The sequence below is a fragment of the Oculina patagonica genome, chromosome 4 (genome assembly GCF_052425735.1).
Source record: "Oculina patagonica isolate OP01 chromosome 4, crgOcupat, whole genome shotgun sequence".
NCBI classification, from domain to species: Eukaryota; Metazoa; Cnidaria; class Anthozoa; order Scleractinia; family Oculinidae; genus Oculina; species Oculina patagonica.
The window spans coordinates 53,557,665-53,581,800 of record NC_135761.1 but is presented as its reverse complement, the minus strand read 5'-3'; the positions used below and the strand labels follow the sequence as shown (position 1 = coordinate 53,581,800).

Here is a 24,136-nt window from a genome sequence, read left to right as displayed (position 1 = left end):
GTGTCCTTTTTATTTCTTTTTGCTGTTACTTTTCCTAGAAGATGTTAGTTAAGTCTCGCTAAAGTGATAATGACAAGTACAATTTAATGGCCCCCATTTCAGCACTCCGTAATGATCTGTAATTTGTTTACAATTTTACAAAGTTTGTACTTAATTACACCAATATTGTAACCATAACTATTTTTAAAAATCGAATTCATTTTTAATAATAGCTTAGCTTATTTATACACTTCTAAGAAGTTTTTATTTTTCGATCTTATTCTAATTTTGGTGGCGAACCTGAAAGCAAGCCTCTTAGATAAGCGTTCCGGCCACGATAAAAAAAAGTATTCTTATGACCATCCTTGTTTTCTTTTTTTTTTTTTCTTTTTCCATAAAAAAAACAAAAAAAAAAAAAACTAAGATCCGGGCTTAGTTCCTTTAACTCTGGCGTTTAAGTTAAACGAAGCCCTCAATCATCCATCAAGATTGGTTCTGTTTCAAATGGCTGTATTGTTGGTGTACTGAACGTCAAACGGTCAAGAACACTGGACAGTTTTCCTTGTAGATACCTAACTGCTCCACAGCAGAAATGGAAGCATTGAATCAGACAAGAAGAAATTTTCTTCCAAAAGAACTTCACATGGAGGAATCCCTTACCTGGAAAATAATTTATAAAATTTCATCAGTATGGGCTAAAGTTTAATGTGTCATCGTTAGGTACGGGTTTGAGCTCTGTTCGGGTCACTGTATTGTTCTTTTTAATTTATAGGCACTTAACGTTTCAGCCGTGCCTCTTTTCATAGAAGTGTAAATGGGCACCGAAGAGTGGTAATTACAAGGGGATCAATAAAAACTGATGAAAATAACTTGCAGTGGGCTATAATTTATCGTGGCAAAATGTTGGGTTGGGGATGGGCACGTTCAACAGTCGTTGGACTATAATTCTCAGGTATACGTAGAGGGCATCAGCGCAAACATACTGGTAGTCGCTTCATTTATGAGACATAGATTCCGCTAAAGATTGGAAGGTACTATGCAAGCGGCTTGTAATCGAGTCTATCAGTGCCCCCTCCCGGGGGTAGGCCTTTCTCGATTATGCTAGCATTTTTCTCGGCATTTTTTGGGAAAATCGAGCATAGCATAATCGAGAAAGGCCTACCCGGGGGTACTCCCATCTGTAAGGGACAGGGTTGCTCGTCGTCTCGCTTAGATCAGAGGTGTAATATACCAATTTTGTTTTAGCGCTGGGTGTTTGGAACAGAAGGCCAATATCTTTTAGCCGTCGAGGTCTCGTTTAAGGTTGCACGTAGAAATAAAAGCCGCTGTTATACTGTGTTGGCGTAAGACTTGCCAGGGAAAATTTTGAATTAAGCTCCTAAAGAAGACAAAACTGGGCGTGGTTTAAGCTGCTTTACTTCAAAGATACCAGTTTCATGCCTGACAAGCTGACAAGTCTAGACCGCCCTCCCCCCCCCCCCCCCCCCCGGGCAGTATCCTAGCTCCATAATTGGATTATTACGTTAGTGTGCCTTACCTAAAGCAACCAGCAACACAGAGCCGTTTAGGAGCATAAAGATGATGTTGATAGTGATGGAGTGGCTTGCTTTGTGACCTTCACCGACATCACAGTTTGTGTACATTGTACCAAGGCAGACGTCAAAGAAGGTAATCCACAGCACCAAAGTTTGAAGTGTGTCTTCAAACTTGCCTTTTATTGGCCGGAGGAACGTGTAGGCCACTCCAAACGTACCTACCATCACCACGGTAAAGCTATTCTGAGAGAGGCTGTCGGATCCAAAGAAGAAGATTAACGAGGTTAATATCAGCTTACGGTACATTTCTGTTATCTCCCAAAACCAAAATCTTTCCTTGTAGTTTTCAAAGAACACTCTCAATCCAAAAGAAATGTTTTCACCAGAACTTGGGTCACGGAATTTGTAAATGAGAAGCAACATCACAAGAGGAAATCCCACAGGATACAATGCAAACGCGGCAGCGATGGGCCAGTATAGTTTGTGACGAGCGGTGAAACACTTGATGGAATAGTCAGCCCTTAGGAGGGAAGTGCAGCCATCCTCTGTAAAACATATTTCGACGCATGCGCCAGGCAAAGGTAGAATGCGAATAATTGTTTTACTTGTTATTGGGTATGAAGCCAGTAGAAACAAGAAAATGTTCCGATAGCATGATTTCTTTAACGTAGAGATTGCTTGTAATTTTTCGCTGTTGGGACAATCTAGTCTTCCTTTGATGTAGCGACTTTTAAGAAGGAGGTAAAGAAGAATAAGAAAAACAAATAAAACGTTGACAGAAATAACCGTAGAGAATCTTTGGAATTGGTCAAGACGCAGTCCAGGATGAATGCAACTTAATGGAGCAAATTGGAAAATGTTTCCTTCCAAGACGTGGAGATATTTTTCCATGGAAATCAAAGCTACTGGCCACTGAACCCTCACCAGTGATGAGAAAATGCCCGTAATAACTTGATAGAATCCAATCACAATCTTGAAACACGACATGATGATGTCTGCGATGGTACGACTGTCCTCTGTGGCCTTTGAGTCTCCCCACAGAACCATCACAAACACCAGAACAAAAAGGAAAATTACTCCAAGGGAGGTGAGCAGAGTTATAGTCATACCTGGACATTTCAAGCAGGCATTAAATCGGAGGTAATGGTCAGTAGTGCAAGTAGCACACAGAATCCCTTGGTATCCTTCATTACATTCTGAGTCAATTCCACCCTTACAAGAGGCAACACGAGGACATTTTAGTGGCTTTGGTAGTGAGCTGGTAAATTTAGAGAAGGATTTGTTGTATGTAGGGCCAATGGTGTTGATGTTATCTACAAAACTCTTGTAGAACAATTTATTTTGTTCTGTCCATTTCCAGAAATAATTCGGTGCCAGTATTGCTGTATCGTTGTTGCAGTCGACGCCATAAGCTGGACATGCTGAGCAGGGGCCAAAACGATTCAACCGGTAAAACCCATGGAGGCATCTACATGCACGGTAACCAGCGGTGTCATTAGATAAAGTACCTATTTAAAGAAGAAAAAATATATTTCAGGAAAAATGGGTCTGTAGAATTTGTAACTACAACAAATACTTGAAACTGTATTCTGTACGCATAAATTAAATGCTTGTTTTGCCCATTGGTAAAGAGGAGACAAAAGAGAGGTTTTTCTTTATTATTATTTTATTTTATTTTAGCAGATACGAAATACCCGTCCGACACGTTAAATTAGTGTATTAAAATAGCTTTGAAACAATTTAACAGACGGATTGTTTATCTCTGCTTTGAGAATTCGGAATTTTTCAAGCAATTTTGAACCACTGCCATAACCATTACAAAGCAAAAATATGAAAGTACCTAGAGTACCTAATCTTGATCTCATAACTGCCTTCAGCCCTCAAGTCAGCTATCCCTGACGTTGAACATTTGTAGATACGAACGTCCCTACATCTAGGAACCATACTGTACAGTACTTACCGTACGGGCATGCCCAACAATCAGTTGCACTTTTGCCAGGATGACGTTCCTCTGAGACGTAAGTACCATTGCTGCAAGTTTTGTATCCAGTTTCTCCCATTTCGTCCTGGTAAAAGCCTCCTGTTTACGTATAAAGTACATTTAGGTGCTAAACTGAAACAAAAATTCTGTAACTCAAGGTTACCGTATATCTTCAGGTATATCTTCACTGTAAAAGATGTAGCGTTCCCGGAAAACATCAAAAATTAATACTAAACGAAGACACTATAAACAGTGTTCTATTATGTCAAGTCTATATGTTTTTCGCGGCTTCTTTACGTTGGGATCTATTGTGCCGGTATCACTAACCAGTGTTTTATTACAATCCGTGCATTTTTTCAATCGTTGGTGTGGTTTAGTATACCGATGACCACACTTTGCCTTTTTCAATTTTTCCCCGTTAAGCCTTGAATACTAGGGACTTAAGTACGCCAAGATTGTGTTTTTGCTGCTATTTTCTGGCCCATGCATATGTGTATTCACAGTTATATTTTAATATCTCTATTACCTGCAGGACATTTGACACAAGTTCCTTCCCTGTCACCATAGGAACCAGGCGAACAAAAGCTGCAGTTATAGCACGCGTACCCAGTAGAACAACGAGCACAAGATAAACCTGAATGCCACAGCACGTCTTTCAACCCTAGTCCATGATCATCAAAGGTTATGTGCGAGGATTCGGACGGGGCGCATTCACTAGTAGATTAGAAAAAAAACATTGTAGTTGCATGCAGCCTGCACCCAACAGAATGTCACAAATATTAAAGGTATTATGTTATAGTCGGCGTATCTTCAAACATTTTGGCAAATATCGCAAAATATTTCAGCATAATATATACATATCTCAATTTCCCGATTAAGCCATCGTTGTTTCTTTTTGACTAGACATAACCTATTTGGTGTCCTTCTACATTTAAAGGTTAATTGTTGGTGGTTTTTGTTTTATTTGAAGGCAATAATGTTCATACGCAAAGGGATTTCGTTATCATGATGTCTACTTTTGGAAATTCTAGGATATTTTAACTAAAATTGCTCCATTTATCTGTTCCTGTGCCATTTACTTGGGTGCAATGGCCAAGGTATTTTAGTGTGTTCCACTGTGCCTGGTCTTGGTCACTGTATTGCGTTCACGGTCAAGATACTTAAATAAGCCTTGTGATAACGTCATATGTTCAAAATTCACCTTCAAGCCTTTGTTTACGCAAATTTTTCTTAACCCAAAGCACCTTCCTGGTGTTCTCTTCATTTTTGCAGCTTTGGGAAATCGTACTTCGACGATTGTACTTAGACAAGATTGTACTTCGACAGTGAGGTTTGGTGGTGAAACTAGCCAGTCTAACGTAAACACACACAAGGGCTAATTGAACGTGTCTTTTTCCAGGGAGTTGTTAGGGCAACCTGACAGAAATGGTGTGGAATAATCTCGATGGACTAGAATCGAATTCCATTTAGGAGGAGAGGCGCGCAATACTCCTAGTAAAAGCTTATTTAAGTTAAGTTGTCGATGTCAGTCGTTGCACTTCGTGCATAGGCTTTAAATAAATACATAATGATGAGCCTAAGATGTCCCCCGCGACCTTAAAACCTCTCTCTTGAAAAGGTACGGCAGCATAAAATCGTTATAACGTGGCTGATGGCATTACTCTTCAAAATGGCGACTATACTTCTTCAAATCAATAGAGTTGCGAAATCCTTACCATGCATATAAAAGTAATTGCTTTGCCTTTTGCTTAACCTTTTCATAGGATTTATCATGTAATAACAATGGAGAAATAGTTTACTTTAGAGTTATTGCTTACATATAATGCTGATATGTTTTGTCTATATTTAAGCCTGTGACTTACATAAGGACAGTATATGTTCCTGCTGGAAACCGCTGAATGTTTTTACATGTTGTAAACCTGAAAGTAAATTAATTTCAACTGTTAATCATTCACTCAATGACCCTGAGAGATATGTTGTTACCACAAGGCTCTTAATTTACTTACACTTTAGCATTTGATTTCATTTCATCAAATAATCCAGCCTGTAGAATCCTCAGTGGATTGTTAAATAGTGTCCTAAAAGATCCAAAGCAGTAAAACGTTTGAATTCTGTAAACTAGTTCATTTATTTATAATTCTGGTTCGGTAATTTTGTTTCATTTGTCCTTCTAGTCTGAATTTTAGGACAAAGCAAGAACAAGTCCAAGAAACGCAACCTAAACACGAGAAGCTTCTCGCATTGTTTTGTTGTAAAGCAGTTAACCTTTGTAAAGGATGGTAAAAATGACTGAAACTTTTTGTTCACAATAATACAAAAAACGCGCTTCGAAAACGCTTCAAGCAAGCGAAAAATGCATTTCATTCAATTTCTATCGATTGCTTAACGTTCACATCCCCAAGGACCTAAATATTCTCAACCAGCACGGGATACATTTTTATTACGAAAAGCTGCTACTTCACCAAGACAGCATGTGACACTTTGTCAGCTGCCGACCATTTTCATGTTGTTCACTTTAAGTTTCCGCATTTCATTATGCCCTCTAGAAAGACCTGATCACTTGGTACAAAATCAGCCATGCTGATAGCCAGCTACAGCCAAACAATGAAACTGGCAGTTGTTACGCTTAACTATCAATTGCTTTTAAAGCTTGTTGCAATATTCAGTTTGGGGCTTTTTTGTACCGTTTGATAAAGCCATATAAAAGGCCTATTCCAGCTCAGTTGTAATGCTAAAAGCGATACAATGTGTATAAATCCAGCTTGGTGTTTTACAGAAAATAAATTTTCTATTGAACTTAATGAAAGCACATAAAAAAAATAAATAAATAAATAAATTACCTTTATTTAGACACGGTAGGGTTTAAAGCTAGAAGCTTGTGGGGCCGTGTATTCCCGATCGAGTTGGAATTTGGAAGTGTTGGCACATGAACTAAGTAAAGACAGTAATGAGTTAGACTTACAAGATCTGGAGATTGCTAAGGCCTTGAAAACCTTTTCCTTCGATATTTTTGATTGCATTGCCATGGAGCATCCTTCAACAGTAAACATTTTCATTCATTATTCAATATGTATCACTCTCGGATAAACCAATAAATCATCAGTTGTAAATTTACTGATTGCAAAACACCAATGTATTTAGACTTACAGGAATTGTAAAGGTGTGTCAGCAAAAGTGTAACTGGATATGTACGTCAGCTTGTTTTTTGTTATCATCCTGAAAAATGTATTTACAATTGTTATAAGCAATATGTCACAAGAAAACGACCTTTTGACCTTTCACGAGAGATCATAGCTTCAACATCTAGGGCCATTCGACGCACTCGACCACAGATTCTTCCCGGAGCAAAATTGTACAAAGACAGATAATTTTTGTCTGTCCCTGACTGCAATTTTAGTATTTATATATATGTTAAAAAATGTTAAATGATAATGAAACGATGTTGTTCACTTTGTTGACTTTAACTTCCATTGTTGTCAGCAGGTACATCGAATTTATCATTCTTATATCAGTTAATTACCGTCTTATGATATGTCGCGACACCTATATTGAACCATTTGAAGAACAATTTTAAAACGGCTCCAAGACAATAACTGCTGAGCCACAAAAAAATTGATTAAAAAGCTACTTACAGTCTCCTTAGATTTACAAGTCCAGTAAAAGTCTGACGGTCGATCCACGAAATTTGGTTGTAGTCTAAAAAACTTGTAGAAAAGGGGGAAAATGGTGTGTTTAAGTGCTTACACAAAATATAATTATCACTGGAAACCTTACTATTTGCCAGCCAAATGAATTTCATTTCCACTGCTCTGCATAGGAAATGAAATTGAGGGCTTCGTTCGACCAAACAGCTTCTGTCTGGCCTGCACGCTTTTTAGGGGAGCTATTCGTGGGGAACATGCCACTTTTCTTGCCTTTAATAGAGAGGTTGTGGCTTGCTTTATAAGAAAAGATGTAACCTGCTGATCATGACGTCATAAGGCGTTATAAAGTCCACCATCTTGGACTTGACGTCGTAATGCCACAAAATCGCATTTTTTTCTATCTCTTTAAGGCGCTCCGTTCTAATAAAAACGATTCTGAAACTTCGATTGACTAAATATTTTAGCTTAAGTTATGATTTAAAAAAAAAACCTATGATAGTTCGCATTCTATTAAACTCATTCCCCCTTAAATTCCCGGAGGCTTAAAAAAGCCTTCTTATTGTATTTTTAAACATAACAATGATACCAGAATGAGTTTAAACTGTAAAGATACTAACGGAAACCTCAAAACAAGAAATTAACTGGAAGAGTAACAAACTCAATGGAAACTCAATGGAAATGTCGATTAGGCAGGACAAATAGCTTCACGTCAAAATATCCCCAAGGAATGAATCAACAGCTACTGAAAGGTTTGGCATTCTAGAATAGAGCCCCTTTTCAAATGTGTCATAAAAAACCTCCGGTACTTGACTTTCACCAGCCCCTCCCTTTTACGCCCCAGGGTTTCTATGAAAGACACTGACATTAACTCAGTTGAGTTTAAATCCACTTACAGTTGTGTTAAATTCCTGCAGGCAGAAAATGCCCTATCTGGTATTGACTGTAGATTGTTGTAGGATAGGTCACTTCACAAAAAGACAACAATGTAATGAATTAGATTTGGCTACGAAGTATACTGAAGTTAACCCGAACGTAGCAACTAATTAAATAGCATGATTATATATTTGTTGCGCACAGTTAGTCCTTTTAAAAGCCTTTAATCACGAACAAAACCAGATGATACAAATGCACTTTTAGTGCAAGTAATGCTCTTTCCTGAAAACCTCAACTTGAAATATTCATATTCAGTCATTGCGCCTTCCCCACGTTCAGTGTGGCTTCTGAAGGATGCTTCAGTCTATGCTCGAATGGTAGTGAAATATAAAACAAACGAGCGATAATTCACATGATAATAAGCAAGCTAAATAATTTATGACTGAAATAAGAGTAAAAAATTTGAGAAAACCTTAAAGCAAATGAAAGAATTTTTAAGAATTGATTGGTCAGTCTTAGGTACAGTGTGAAGATAGGGGGTGTTAGATTTTTGGCGACTTCTTATTACATCAGTTGACATCTCATGTTTTTTTCTCAGCTATCAGTGAATTTTGCATTTCTCAGCTGATAGTGAAAATTTCAATCCATTTTTAAGTTATCAGTAAATTTTGCAGATCCCAGATCTCAGGCAAAACGCATCATTTCTCAGCTGACAAGAAAAAATTTGACCAATTCTCAGCTTTCAGTTACACCCCAACCAGACCCTCTAGATACATACATACACGTAATTTATCACAGACAATTTCTGAAATATGCCTGCTGGTAAGTGATCAATCTCATTTTCTGCCAGTGTCCTGAAAGAAATGATAATATATTCAGCAATCAGTCACATGAATGTCATATTAATTTATCACAATGGCTAACTTGTCGGATAATGAAAATATGTTGTTTTATGATATATTCATGAGGGGGAGGGAGGGAGGATGACGCAGTGGTGAGAGCGCTCTCCTCCCAACAATATGGCCCGGTTCAAACTAGTACCCAACTTAACCAGTATCCTTAACCCTCGGATGTACACGCAAATTCGTACCCTACCGTGGTCCAAGGAGGTGGTAAAGTGATGCCCCCCGGAGGTTTTTGTTCTCTTTTTTTTTCTTTACATTACAATAAACATTTACAACTAAAAAGATAAAATATATAACAATAAAAAAAACTAGTGGGAGGATAACAGCAGGGGAAACTGAATCGCATGTAAAAGCTGTTATCCTAGATAAAGCTAAAAATTAAGAATAGATTTACTAATGACCAGAATAAAATAAAATTAAATTAAAAAAAAATACGCTAGTAACAATCTATTATACTAAGATAAGTAATATTAATATATATGTTCATGTTGCTAAAAGATTAAATGGCTGAACAGCTTTTTTTAAAATAAGATTTATGATTGAGCCTCGAGGACATCACTCCGCAACGAATCCAGTCGTTTATATATCTATTAAAAAGGGAAAACTTAAAGTAATTAGTGCGAGCATAGTTTGGTCTTAATAAAAGCTTGTGATTGAATCTAGTACGAGATTCGCCTACTATGTCAAAGTACTTAGCAGCGTCGATGTCACAAAGTCCAAATTATACACTTGCACCAAAGAAAGAAACTTTCTTCTTAGTTCCAGTGCAGGCCACTTAAGTTTATCAAGTCTTGGTTCATATGATAAGTCTGATACGCATATAAGTTTTGTCGATCTTTGTTGGATTGCTTCAATTGATTTGACATGACTGACCATGTAAGGATTCCACACAGGACAGCAGTATTCCCGTAATAGTCTAACTAGGGTTTTAAAAGCCACTTAAACCGCCGCTGGAGACTTAAATCCAAATGCTCTTCGAATCAATCCCATTACACGCCTAGCTTTGGCACAGATGGAGTTGATGTGGAAATCCCATGATAATGTTTCAGAGATAGTGACTCCAAGGTGCTTGTGATAATTGACAACTTCTAACTTCTTACTACCCAAGCTGTAGTCTTGATTGAGAGGATGTTTCTGTCTTGTAACGTGAAGTACACGACATTTCTCTTCATTGAACTGAATTTGTGAAGCATCGCACCATTGCCTTACTGAAACCACATCACTCTGAAAGAGTTGACAATCGATCCTCTAAAGACAATATCTGCCGATGGAGAACACTATCGTCCGCAAAGAGATCCGCGTTACAGCTGGAAACACTAGAAGGAATGTCATTGATGTAAATCAGAAATAAAAGTGGTCCCAGAATACTCCCTTGGGGCACCCCCGATGTAACTTCTAGCCAATTAGATGCATGACCTTCAATAACCACTCTCTACTTTCTTCCAACTAGACGATTTTTAATCCAACCAAGTAACTGGTCTTTAATTCCATAGGTACGCTTTTGAAAAGTCTAGAAACATAACATCTAGTGCTCCATGTTTGTAAATGTTGAAAACCAATGATGTAATAATTGGAGCAACTGCGTGAAACAAGAGCGAAATTTCCTAAATCCATGTTGGTTGTCGCATAACAGACTTTGGTCAGTGAGAAAGGCTATAATGTGTTTGTGGATTAAGCGTTCCAATGTCCTAACAACAATACTTGTCAATGACACGGGACGATCCCCTGACTTATTTATCGGTAAAACATTAGCCACTTTCCACTCACTGGGCAAGTTACCAGAACTTAAGGAGATGTTAAATAACTTGGCAAGAGAAGGTGCAAGCTCTAAAGCACGTGCTTTCAAAATTCTTGGAGGAATGTTATCATGTCTGGGTGATTTGTTAATTTGAAGCCCAGCCAGCACTTTTGTTTAAGACACAGCAAAAATAATTTACAGAGTATAAGGCTTCAGATTAATTGTTGTACAAGATGACACGAGTTTGTGGGCTATGAAGTCGTATGGCGTCATTAGAACCACCATCTTGGATTTCACTAATTTGTTCAGAAAGGCCGAAAATAACGGAAATTAACCCTCGGACGTACAAGGGGGAGGGGGAGAGGTGGATGCCAACCTCCCCCCCCCCCCCGTAAGGTGAAAAGATAATTTACTCCAAATTGCTGAAACTTTCAGTAGCTGTTCATTCATCCCTTGTAAAAATTTTGATATGTCAAGCATGTGTCCATGTTATTTGACGTTGCCATGGCAACGTCAAAGTTACAAGCAGGACTTGCCTATCTTGCCTTGCCTGTGTTGCCTTACTATTTTATCCTATTGTAATTTAAATATTTTATCTACTTATTGTTTCCTTATAAAAATATTTTTCTTGTAAGAACATTGAGATTTTTTAATGTAATGCGCAAGAAATAAATTATTATTATTAATATTATTATTATTGCCAAATATTGTCATTTTAAACATTTTTCTTTATTTTTTGCCAGCTTTTTGTAACAGAATTGTACGATTTGGTTTTTTTCAAAGCAATTTTGGCTTGATTATGCATCAATTTCCGTTTTTTTTCGGACTTTCTAAGAAAACAGTGAAATGCAAGATGGCGGGTTCAAGATGGTGGCTATTATGACGTCACGTGATGTCATTTGAAGGCTCAGTCAACAAAAATTATGTCATCTTGAGGAGTAAGCGAAGGGCTATTTACTCAGTGCAAAATAATTTTGCTGCGCCTAATAGAACGAAAACTCCGGGGAGGGGTTCCATCAACCCCAACCTCCCCCCCCCCCCCCTTGTACGATGGTGGGGTATGAATTTGCTTGTACGTCCGAAGGTTAACACATAATCAAGCCAAAATGCTAATGACTGTAAAATTATAAGATATTTGCGATTTTGTTTAGGAAACATGGAAAAATTAAAGAATAATGTCAAAAAAAGACGATAGCTGCCAATCCTTCCTGTAGCAAGGCGGTTACCATGGCAACGTAACATATCAAATTTTCGCGAGGAATGAATGAACAGCTACTAAAATGAACAGCTACTAAAATTTCAGCATCATAGAGTAATTAAACCACCTTTTCAAAATTGCGCAAAAAAACCTCATGGGGTGCAAAAGTGTTAAAATATAAACAACCATGCTGAATTACTATCTATAACTTACAAAGACCAGGCCAATTTTACGTCAAATGCAGATGCAAGTTGCATTATATTCTTGATGTGGTTTTCTTGAAATCGTCTGAAATAAATGGTTAAAAGTGAGCAAGATTTAATGCAAAATCATGATATTAAGCTATTTTGTGTAACACATCCAAAGCGAATCTTGTTTGGTCTAAATAGTTTTGTGTTCAACGTAACTTGTGATCAGGCGTCTTTCATTTTTTTTCCCCGGGATGATAAGTACTGCCCCTGGAGGGCACGATCGCGGGCAAGGGTCAACAAGTTAACAAATCGCGATTGACCTTATTTTTCCATTGTCCACACTCTTATTGACAATCAAAACGACGTCACAAAACTGCAAACTTTGGACATTTTTGGCGTAATTTCTATGGTCTATAAGAGTGTAGACCACGGAAAAATGTGGCAGATTTTTTTACAATGACACCGAACTGGTCCGAATTCACGCGTGTGTGACAACTCGTAACATCGAAAATTTCGCACTTGAAGTCGAATAGTGTGTGGCATTTCACAACTTATTAGATTCTGTGCGTAGAAAAGTCGCAAGTTGTTATAAAATTTGCCTTTGCGTTACATGTTACGTCATTTTCATGGCCTATACTGTCATCGACCATAGCTCTCGATCAATGAGCGTGCGAGAATTCTCTCAGTTATTGTATAAAGTCTGCTGTATATAATATGCTGGCAATCACTCTACAGGCAATTAACTTAAACATTGTCAAGCTGTTTTATAAGTTAACAACAACAGTTCAGGTAGCAAGCAGAAATCAGTGTCATTATTAAATAGAACTAATATACGTACCACTCTTACTGGTCATTGTGTATGCCGTTTTTACCTCTGCGCTTTTCAGAAATAATACGTGAACTCATTTAATAATAATGGCGAACCTTTTAGGAAACAGAAGTAAACTTCGACGTTTTCAAAAGGTCCCTTCTGTGGGTTTTCATTGGTAGATTTTTGATCCATTTTGTATCTTTCGATTTTTTTAAAGCTCGTAGATTGTCTTCGTAATTACGCAATCGATAGCTGGTTTTAAAATTCAGAGTCCGCGGGTTATTGAACGGTTATTGAAGAGTTAACAAGAAAGAAGATTTTGTTGTTTTGAATCACTTGATACTTATGTGTTTATTCATCATCAAACCCAAAAAAGTAGTAATAAAAGCTTTCTTAGCAAAATTGAAAACTGCACATCAAATTGAACAAAATATTGCCACAAATTATTCTTATTCCTTTTTTTAAAACATATTTCACAAAATACATGTGCAGCTACAATAAAATTTAGGACTTGTGCTTACTCTAAACAAAACTACAATGACTCGATCCATGTTATAGTTTACCAACTTCGCCAGTGTGGCTTTGTTCAAACGTGTTCTGTTATTTGAGTGTATCCGAGTGCAGTTGTAAAGTAGAAATTCAATTTACTCACAGAACAGGGACACTCTTCAGGCCAGTTAAATCTGGGATAGATGTCAGCTCATTTCCCGCCAAATCCCTATAATGACAAAAGCAAAGTTTATCCCATCAAAAGAATCACAGTCAAAGCGTACCCCTCCCCCAGAGTACATTAATGAATTGATTATTGGCAATTTAATCCGTTAGTCAATTTCAAATTTTTTTCGTAATTTTGATAATCCTGCATATTGCTATCACAGGCGCCCCAAGCTTAAATCTTTGCTTTTCCTAATCGTGAGCTTGGGACGCCTGTGTTGCTATGTATATGATGTTCACTGGTGCTCAGATGTGCTTTGATTTATTTTTTGGCATAAAATCAGACTTACAATCTATAGAGATAAGTGAAGCGACTGAAAGTCTTGTTAGCAATCGTCCGTATAGCATTATCCTTAAGGTACCTGTGTGGAAACACAAATTTATTTATTATACATTGTACTCACCATCTCTTTATACATTGGCTATGAGTACACATAATTGGAGAAACGTTGACCCTGTGAAAAGCATAAACCATGAACGGTATTACCCAATGGTATTCTGGGTAGACAGCCTTGGCAGGCTTAGCAATCATGTATTCCATTTATTTATAATCAAGATGTTTTCTTTCTTGAGAGCTTTAAGAGCATGATTTATGCAAATATCATGTTTACCTTGTCAGAGATGACTAATATATTTTCCGATTTCCCAGGAGACATTTAAGGTCGCATCGTTCATGGTTTATGCTTTTCATGGGTCAACGATTCTTCAATCAGGTGTATACAGCTTATTCACGCTGACATCGAATTACAATGTCATATTTACATAAAGCTTTTTGATTGCAAAGCTGACGTAATTTCTACAAACATTAGAAAACAGATAATAGCGCAGACAGACGTCACTTTGCTAGACAGTCTGAGAGGAAGCCTTGTAAAGGCCGAAATTCTTCACACTCGTTACTGTAATGGAAAACGATTGGTAGAAAATACAACATGACAAGGACGCGGGAAAAAACACGACGAGTTACGATTAGATAGCTCTCCGGAATTTTAAGCTGACAACGTTTTTGATGCGAAGTACGTTGAGCTAAAACGATAAAAACCTCCAAAACTGAACACGCCACCGATTTGCGGAGGCTTTCAAAAGTTGTGGGAATGTGTTGATTCGACGAAAACAATCGATGAATGACAAGAACATACGGGAGATTTATTGACGAAAATTTTGACGAAGATCAATGTGACGTACTTTAAAATGGACTTTTTATTTATGAACTCTTTCATTGTTTTATTCGTTTTAAAAATTGTTCCCTACATTTTTTTAGGTTATTGTTTATATACCGCCTTTAGCCTTTCTTTTATTCGAAATCTTGGCAAAGGGAATAAAAATACATACAAATACATGTATGTTTCTAAACAAACTTAGCTTGGTATTATCCAGGCATACTTACATGGTAAAACCTAGGGATAGTATCACTAAACCTTTTTGCATTTTTTCTTTTTTAAAAAGTTATAACTTACCAATAAAGTAAAAAATAGCAAATGATAAGACAGTAGTCATAACAGAGAAAATATTTGAAAGACATATTTGTGAATTGCGGATTAATGATGAAATGAATAATGTGATCCTCGTAGTGTGTGAGCAATTTTAAATTGCTTACAATTAAAACAGTGATGTTCAATTTTTATCAGGATTGAAATGTATTAATTAAAAATTAAAGAAAATCATACTGAATGACTTACAAGAATGACAGTTCATCAGAAGGTCCTTCCAGTGTTGCTGGTTCTATGTGTGATAACATATTCCAAGAAAGGTAGCTGTAGGAAAAAAATGAACCCACAACTACTTTTTGTCCATTATTCCGTTAGATCATTCATCTTTGAGCTCTGTTGTCTGTCTATCTGTCTGTCTGTATGTATGTCTGTCTGCTGTTCGTTCATTCAATATATCAACCAACATAGCTTAACATTTCGAACATTGTTTAATAGTTACTTTGGGTTCTTCTTAGTATTTTAATTGTATGGTGTGAATGAATCACACCAAAATATCAATGCTGAATGAGACCACACCGTAGAGAAGCCCTACTTACAAGCCCCCTCAGCCGTAAAGTCATTGCGACGGAACTCAGCTTTTTACAATAGGACAAGGTAGTGAGAGACCCACACCAGCTTCTCAAAAATCTACCACTAAAGGTCACTAAAAAAAATTGTGAGTGGTCGACACGCCGCTAACTGCATCTTAATTTATAATAACATTGTTGGATCTGAAACAACTTCATTTATCCGGAAGGTGACAAAATGAACCAAAGTTCTTCCCAATGAAATAACAGCCCTTAGCCTAATCCTGATATGTTTGCAGTTTTTTTCAAAACATGTCGAAAGTCAAACGAGAATGGTGAATTTTTTCCTTGATGCTTTTAGAATACAACGACAACTTAATTGATAAATTGATTAAGTATTCATTAACTTACAGATGACCCAAGTTTTTCATCGCCTGAAAAGTTCCACTCTGGATGTTTTCTATATGGCAACCTCCCAAGTGTCTGAATATAAATTGTTCAAATATTAGGGCCTCTGCAGACTAGAGACATTTTGTGGTCGACAACTATTTGTTATCGACAATTCAATGTTCTCGACAACTAAAAAACGTAGTTTGTGAGTTAAGTTGTCGACAACTTAACGCTAAATTTTTTGGTTGTCGACAGCTAGGCAGTTTCCCTTTTCGAGAAGGGAAACAGTTTAGTTGTATGTTTGAAAAAAAAAAAACACTCACAGATAAACCATGTTATCAAAGCCAGCAAAAACGTCCGAAGTAAGGTAAGGTCCAATTTTATTATTTCTAACATCCCTGTGGAAAAAAATGAAATTGCAATGGCTCAAACATACGATGGTTGAAATAAAAGATATTTAGTTTGCAAAAATAAATAGAGCATATTACACGGCGGCGCGAAGATATGAATTTTATTTTCGAGTGGTAAAGCAGTTTATGTAGCTTGTTTCGTAATTCTTTCCCAGCATCCGGTGTAATTCCCTCCAACGATTACTTCCGGTCACGTTTTGCGCGCTCTTAGGTTATGCAGGCGCGGTTACATCGCCCTTTCCCACATGGCCGGCTTGCAACTAGTCAAGATAATTTTCCCCTCCCTCCACTCCCTTTGTTCTGTTGATTTGGGTTGGCGGGTTCTCCCTCACCTTTGCTGGGATAATAGTTTAAGGTTTCCATATTTTAAGCTTTCTATTCTTGATATAAAAATAAACGTCCACACTCGTGGCCAAAATCTGCCAAATGGTAGTCTTGTCTTTCATTATCCCAGCAAACACAGCTTCGCCAAAGCAAGACATACATACTTGTTTATATGCATAGCATTTAATCTAGCAGGAACAGGATACATAAATGACAAATTATAATTTATTTATCAACGTAGCACTGAGGCGCATCAACAACGTACACTCGTGTATCCAATCAGGAAACAGAAATGCCATAGCTGGTTTGGCAGTTTTTTAAAGCCAAAATCAAGTGGTATCATTGATGGGTATATGCCAGACACTCAAAGTATAAATTGGATGTACTTTTTGATTGAAATACATGTTTTCGCATAAAAGGTTTTTTGTCTTCTTTGGCGCAAGTTATTTTATCCTGTTTTTAATTACTTTTTGAAAGGGAAAAAGTAGCTTAAAAAATAGATAAACATACTTACAAATAAGTGAGTCGCTTTAATCCTTTTAGAACCATTTTTAGGCCGCTGAATGATAACAGGTTATCTCTCATTTCACTAGAAACAGAAACAAACTACAATCCAACTGATTGAATACTATAATAATGACGTTTGGGGAATAACAGAAAGCGGCAGCTTGAAAAAGACCAACATAAACTTACTACTTCTTTTAACGAGAGAAAAAAATTAAATGACACGAAGAAAAACAATTTGTCACAAAATAAACTGACAGCCGGAGTGTGCAAATCACGAAAAGGAGTCACCTCGTGTATTTAGGGGCCTGGTAGGTCAATAGGAATGACATGCAGCAAAACCGTTCTTCAAACTAAATTATTATTGATAAATGCTGTAAATCGTTATGGGCAGAGTAGCGAACGGTCTAATAGAAATTTCGCGTCCATAATCTAGTTGTTTTAGTAGAATTCTTACTAAAGTACAGTCTAAGTGAGCGATATACAATTATTTCCACATTAAAAAATATAATTAATTTTTGCAAATTCTTAGGTGAACAAACTCAAGACTTAACGGCTGATAGTATTCGAGTAGCTCAGCCAATCAGAGTGTCGCATTTGCTTAGTACACTAGTAGAATTCCAGTGATGTTGTTGTTGTTGATGATGATGATGATGATTATTATTATTCGAATCAACAAGTTTTTGGAAGTTGATTGTATAATGAAATTAAACGATAAAAATTGGAACGTTTCGACCGTTCGACGGTCATTTTCAAGTTAGGTGTTAGAATAAAATTACATGTGTAAATATAGTAAAAGCGCTAAAATATGTATATACAAACAATAGACAATAAGAATAAAAAGGCTAAAAATGGCTAAAAAATAACTTTGTGCGAATGGCATGCATAGTTGTAAAAGATATAATTAAAAACGTAAAACAAGCGAATAAGACGACGAGAATAAGAACATTAAAATACCTAAAAATATCTAAACAAATAATTTCGCGCGGAGCGAGTCACTCTGTTTGTTAAGTTTCGGTTTCAGAAGTCTAATAAAAAGCATTTCAAAAATCAAACAGTCAAGCTTGCTTTGGCACTTCCTTAAAATCTTAAAATTCTTCTCGATGTTGTGTGGCTCCTTTCCATGTTGCTCTTTCACGTGATGTCCGATAGACGATCCTTTGTGTTCTTCGATGCGCTGGTGCAAGTGTCGACAAGAATAGCCGACGTAATCTGCATCACACCGATCACACTTATAATAATAAACAGCGCTTTGTTGGTTTACGATGGGCGGTTTCTGTTCCTTCACTTTAATTGTGTCTTTGATCTTACGGCTGGTGTAAACTGGACGGATCTCGGTGTTTATCTTTCGGCTGAGATCGCTCAGTTGTCTGCGTACTGAGTTTGCTGCTTTTTGATCCTTGTAGGGCAAAACGATTCTAATAGGAACTTCTCCTTGACTAGGGACCTGCTGTTGTTGAGGACACGCATTTCCCGTTAATAATAATATTATTATTATTATTATTATTATTATTATTATTATTATTATATTATTATTATTATTATTAATATTAATATTATTTAGATTCTTTAAAACTCACATTCTGACCACGCTTTCTGGGAGATAAAATCCTTCTTGAATGCGATTGTTATTGAGATTTCTGAAACAGTAATAAATTTTACCAATAGTAAGTGACATACAGGTTGTGTTGTCCAGTGGTAAAATATCTTTTCCTGGTATTTTTGAGGTTGCGCACAACAATTTGATGCGTGCGATGAATGCCGCCGAAAAAAAATCTAATAAATGATTACACAATATGTAAATTTGCTTAAAACAGCCAAATTGTAGATAAAAAAAAAAAAATGTTTGTCTCAGTTTGCTTTCGAAACAACCAGAAACGGCTAAAAATGTTTTGAAAGTGCGAAGGATAAGTTTTTATACCGACTATCGTCGACCAAAACGCTAAGAAAACGCATCCTGCGGGTTTGGAAAATACTGCGATACCGCAACTCAAGATTAAAATTACCGAAATACCGCATAAAAAAATGGTCAATACCGCAATAGGTATACCGCAAACCCCAATGTCCCCCTCTTTGTACGCCGCATTGAGATACTAATACCCGCCTAGTTTACTAGGCAGCTTGATTTCAAGGGTCCTGCACGGCCTTAAGACAGTTTTTGAAAGGATACGTTTTGTAGAGGGGTACATTGGGGGTGCTGAACACCGTATTATCGCAAAAAAAATCGGCAAATATCGCAATACCGCAAAAAAATATCTATGTATTTATTTAAAGAGTAAGCACGAACTGTGACGAGTAAAGCCGACAACAAACAAAATCTTCATGAGAATATAGTTCATTGTATAAAAATTACATGTTATTGTTGCGCTGCAACATAACGAATTATCATAGTTAGATTCACAGCTTTGAATATATCACACGTTGTTGTAAACATTGACTCGAAAGATCTTCGGAAGGCTCAAACCTTGCAATTTTGTGTCCAAGTTTCTCTCCGCCGATATAGAATTTCAAGAGTTGATTCGCGCGAGGAACATAAACCTGGTGTACTCTATTGTGTTATGACGAGAGCGAATTTTTAAAAGTCCTTCTCAAAATGAAGATAGCACGTTTCAAAGTTTACATTTCACATTTTTACTCTCTTAGAAGCCATTAATTATAACTTCAAGCAGTTTTTGAAATCGAAATTTTCGTTCTTGTCATAGCACAAAAGAGGTAATTTTTCACTAGGTTATACAATCATTTAATTTGGTGCTGTGCTCTTGCTGAAAATTTTGGCACAAAATCGCATCATCTGCAGTTAAACTTTTTAGAGCTTGTAACATCTCAGTAAACGGTCATCTCTCATTAAAAGGACAATCATGATGTGATTCAATCATCCCCAAATACCCTTGATAAATTTTAGAGGAATCGATTATCAAAATGTAGGAATTGAAACTTTACAAGATAGCAACCCGTCAAGAAATTTCGCTATATGTATAGACGTTTATAAACACCTGTTTTGGCGGGAAATGGGCGCGGAGAGTGGATGATGCGTGATCAGCGCTACTTACAATACGTGGAGTGACGTCAGATTTCTTAACGAGTCTTCCTGTATTGAACTCAAATGGTTTCCGGAAAGATCTCTGAAGAAAAAAAAAATGGAAAAAAAATTATGCACAAAAGAACAGTCGTGATATTGCGCCACGAAACATTTTTATTGGAAAAATTGCCCGAACACCCCCCTCCCCTCCCCCCCTAAAAAAAAGTAATGGCCATCCCTTAGGTTGCGCTAATAACCATAATTAGCTGTACGCTCTTAGCCAATGAGAAGACAGATAGTGACTACAGTGTATAATAAATGCTTAATGGGGTAATGGGACATCTACCTAATACTTACAGCAGGACTGTGTTGGACGGGATATCTCGTGGAACTTGCTTAATGCCACTGCACTTAACTGAAACCTTTTGTGAGCCAAATGGACAACAGGTGCACCCTGGGGAGATGCACTTCCTTGAATCTGGGCAAGAGCCATTGCATGCCACGACAAGCACGAGAACCAAATAGATCTGTTTCAGAGTGGTATACATCCCGCCTGTCTGCTGAGACAGTCGTAGCCATATATTATATATTTAAAAAAAAAATGATAGATTTCAAACGGCGATAACTAAACGGGAACTTGATGATAACAACGACAGATAAATTGATTTCATTAACCTAAATACAGCGAAACGCAGTAATATTAACAAGCAGCTATTTCAGAAAGAAATAGTGTTTCGTTTTCGTCTCTGGAATGGAGAACCATAAGCATGATAGTATAAGTGATAAGTAGCAGAACGTTTGAGGAGAGATGGGTTTGTGAAATTCTTGAGATAATCCTTTGGCGAGAATGGGAGGCGCTGTGACCTAATGGTTAGTGTGCCGGACTCCGGATCGAGTGATCCGGGTTCGAGGCCTGGCTGGGGTAATTATGCTGTGTTCTTGGGCAAGTCACTTTACTCTCATAGTGCCTCTCTCCACCCAGGTGTATAAATGGGTCAAGGCGACATAATGCTGGGCCGGTGGGTACCCTGCAATGGACAAACATCCCATTCAGGGGGAAGTAGAAATATTCCTAGCCGCTTAATGCTACAGAATCCGGGATAAGCTCCGGCAAGTATGGGCCACTTGGCTCTAGGCTTCCCTTTTTGGGCGAGAATGGGTATTACGGAAGAAAAGCGAAGCAGTGAAGTTTTTTTTTTGCATGCATGCAGTTTCCTTTGCCTTTCGTTTGCCCTTGAACGGTAATTCTTCCGTGCGAGCGAATCGTCACGAAGCTGTCTTTGTTTGGCTTGTAAGCGCTCTTATTGGTGGAAAATTTTCAAAGTCGACATTATTAACAGGTATTGTTTTGGTGCTATAAAATGGGCCCTTAAAGGAAAGGGCTCTTGTCTGAGGGATATCGCCCCTAGGAAATACGATACGTGAAACTTCTGGAACAATTCTTTGATTTTAGAACTGGGTATAAATTGATCCCTCCCCTCGCTTTAACCTTTTTCTTCTCCCCTCTTTTTTTTTCTTTTTTTCCTCTCCCCCCCCTTTTTTTTTCCCGCGGGGGGTTGGAAAAAAAAAAAAATTTTGCCCCGGCCCTAAAAGAAAAAAAAAATGCCCATTTGAAAAAAATAATTATTAAGCTTCTTATATGCCATCATGAAATTAAAAGATTGCCTAACCCAGAAAACGGCTGAAAAAAAACAGAAGCGTGGTATTTTAAGGGTTAAGCAAGCTGATTTTCTGACATAATGGTCACAGGACTGATGAAAGTTTTAATTGCCTTCTTTCTTTAGTGTAATTCAGAAGTTTTGCCCGATCTCAGTTTCGAATCATATTTATTCAATCCGACGCGGGCATGGTTCGAATTTGATCGAACATCAATCAGATTCAATCCTGTGTGAATGTTGCAATATGTTTCGAGCCTCTGCTCTGCTAGACTGATTGTTGAATAAATTATAAGGAAAAGGAATCGTACCAGTGATTTCAATAACGACAAACGTTTAGTCGTCAGCTCGAGGACTTAGCGTCTAAAAGTTAATATTATCGTCTAAAAGTTACCAATATTTTATTACCAATATTTTATCAACCATTATACAACTGAATACATTACCATGGTTTGAATTCAAAAATTGACAAAATTGACTTGGAAAAATCTTGAATGATAAAAATCCCTAGCTTAAAAGAGAATTGCATGCATCAGAAACTGATTATGTGAAGATCGAATGACGGCTTGTGTTCAAACAAGGTCAAACAAGGTTAGGAAGACATCTAAGCAAGGCAAGCTGGATGAGAACTGTCACTAAGGTAAAAAGCACATCCCTGGGGTTTTAAAAACATATTGCAAAGTAACTTACAGTGAAAATACGACAACCGTGAACACTTTAATTATACTAGAAATTTTTTTTAGAGAAACTAGTTGTCAAACTGTTCCAAAAATACTTTTGACTCCATCACTGTCCATGTTTTAACATTTTCCGCCATTTTGAGCTATCATTCGATGGTTTTCTGCAACAATTTTCATATCCAAGATCAATAAAGGTGTTCACGGTTTTATGATTTTCACTGTAATATTTGGAATTTAAAAATTTTAAAGTGAAATAAAAAACCTTTTTTCTGGATATTAGAAGGTAATTACTAATTAGGATGAAACTGCACGGCCTTCGCGGAAACGAAAATGGCATGGACAAGTTTGATCTCTGGCCATGTCACGGAAGAACCCGTGCTAACGTTATGAACAAATTTCACACTACACACTGGGTAACAATACTTTACCTTAACAGCACAAAGCTGTCTACCAGCTTAATAAGTTCGCATGGCTGTGGGGTCTCAATTACCAACTCTATCCGATTCAAGGACATTCAAATGCTTAGGCCTGGGTTTTAAGTCCATGAAGGAACGCCCATCTCACATGACGTTTAAACTAACCGGAAGATTCTCTTGAGCTAGGTTTATAACTGTTTATCAAAGTTTCGAAACTCGAATCGTTCCATGCTGTTTGTTTTGGAATAAGGAAATGAATCCCTTTGTTTTGAATACATCTCATAGCAACAACATGGTTGAAAAAAGTTTGGTTCAGGAATGATTTAACGTTGGCTCTCTGTCAGCATAGATATTGAAAGAAAACTTGTATGTTTTCTTGAACGTTTTCCAAAATGCCGTAGAAAATGATTAATATTAATATTAAATATAAAGAAACGAAGCCGGCGTCGGAAGTCGTCACTCAAAAAAACACTTAATACCGTTGATCATGCAGCACATAAAAGCCAGTTAACACGAACAATTTTTTGTGACAATGTTAATGTGAATTTTTATTTGCTTGTGTAGACGCGGCAAATTGGCCAATTTTTATGTAACAAATATATTTGCTGAGATGCTGGCGTGTTAGCTTTTATGTGACGAATGAAAGTTGTCATAAAGTAAAAATGAATTGAATGTTGCGACAGCTCTGCCTATTGCGCGTGCGTTTTTGCGTATCTCCGCTGTCCAAAGTCATTGCTGGCGCACTTAGGTTCGAACTGTCGACAAATAATTGTTGTGCCATTTACACGATCAAATAGATTTGGAATAACAAACTGTTTTGTGAAACATTTGAGAAGAAAAATTAGCGATAGGAAAATGGAACGACGTTTCGATGACGCCATGAATATATTCATCATTATCAAGTTAAAATTAGAATAAAGAGTTGAAGCTTATATAAAGATAAAAGAGGGGAGTGAAAATATTTAGGTTGTGATAATCTTTTAGCATAGTCAATTTTAAACAGTTTAGCAGTTTAGCAGTCAATTGTAAACAGTTTAGCACGCACAGAATCTGATTGCGTGTTAAGTTTGGGCTTTGCGTTTCTGATAAAGAGCATTTCGTACATTCAAGCCGATGTTTCAAGAAATCGAATGAAACGATTTCTCTGAGATTTTCTCCCAAGGTAATAAGATAGTA

The 24,136-nt window shown here is 37.1% G+C and overlaps 2 protein-coding genes across 2 annotated transcripts; both read right to left on the bottom strand.

Annotated features, from left to right (window-relative positions):
- Positions 1-425: 425 nt before the first annotated feature.
- Positions 426-12,135, bottom strand: LOC144650576 (uncharacterized). Its single transcript, XM_078510276.1, has 12 exons — positions 12,067-12,135; positions 8,795-8,866; positions 8,033-8,104; positions 7,128-7,199; positions 6,643-6,711; positions 6,458-6,529; positions 5,502-5,573; positions 5,358-5,414; positions 4,022-4,209; positions 3,475-3,594; positions 1,517-3,022; positions 426-639 (listed from the first exon to the last, which is right to left on the bottom strand). The coding sequence occupies exons 1-12, from the start codon at positions 12,108-12,110 to the stop codon at positions 452-454; spliced, it is 2,532 nt and encodes an 843-aa protein (XP_078366402.1). The 5' UTR covers positions 12,111-12,135; the 3' UTR covers positions 426-451.
- A 1,368-nt stretch (positions 12,136-13,503) lies between these two features.
- On the bottom strand, positions 13,504-23,100 carry LOC144648577 (biglycan-like). The gene is made up of 10 exons (XM_078508100.1): positions 22,973-23,100; positions 20,567-20,766; positions 20,241-20,312; positions 18,771-18,830; positions 17,201-17,275; positions 16,276-16,350; positions 15,974-16,045; positions 15,246-15,320; positions 13,860-13,931; positions 13,504-13,573 (listed from the first exon to the last, which is right to left on the bottom strand). Exons 2-10 carry the CDS (start codon positions 20,755-20,757, stop codon positions 13,504-13,506), a joined length of 762 nt encoding a protein of 253 aa, XP_078364226.1. The 5' UTR covers positions 20,758-20,766; positions 22,973-23,100.
- Positions 23,101-24,136: the final 1,036 nt, after the last annotated feature.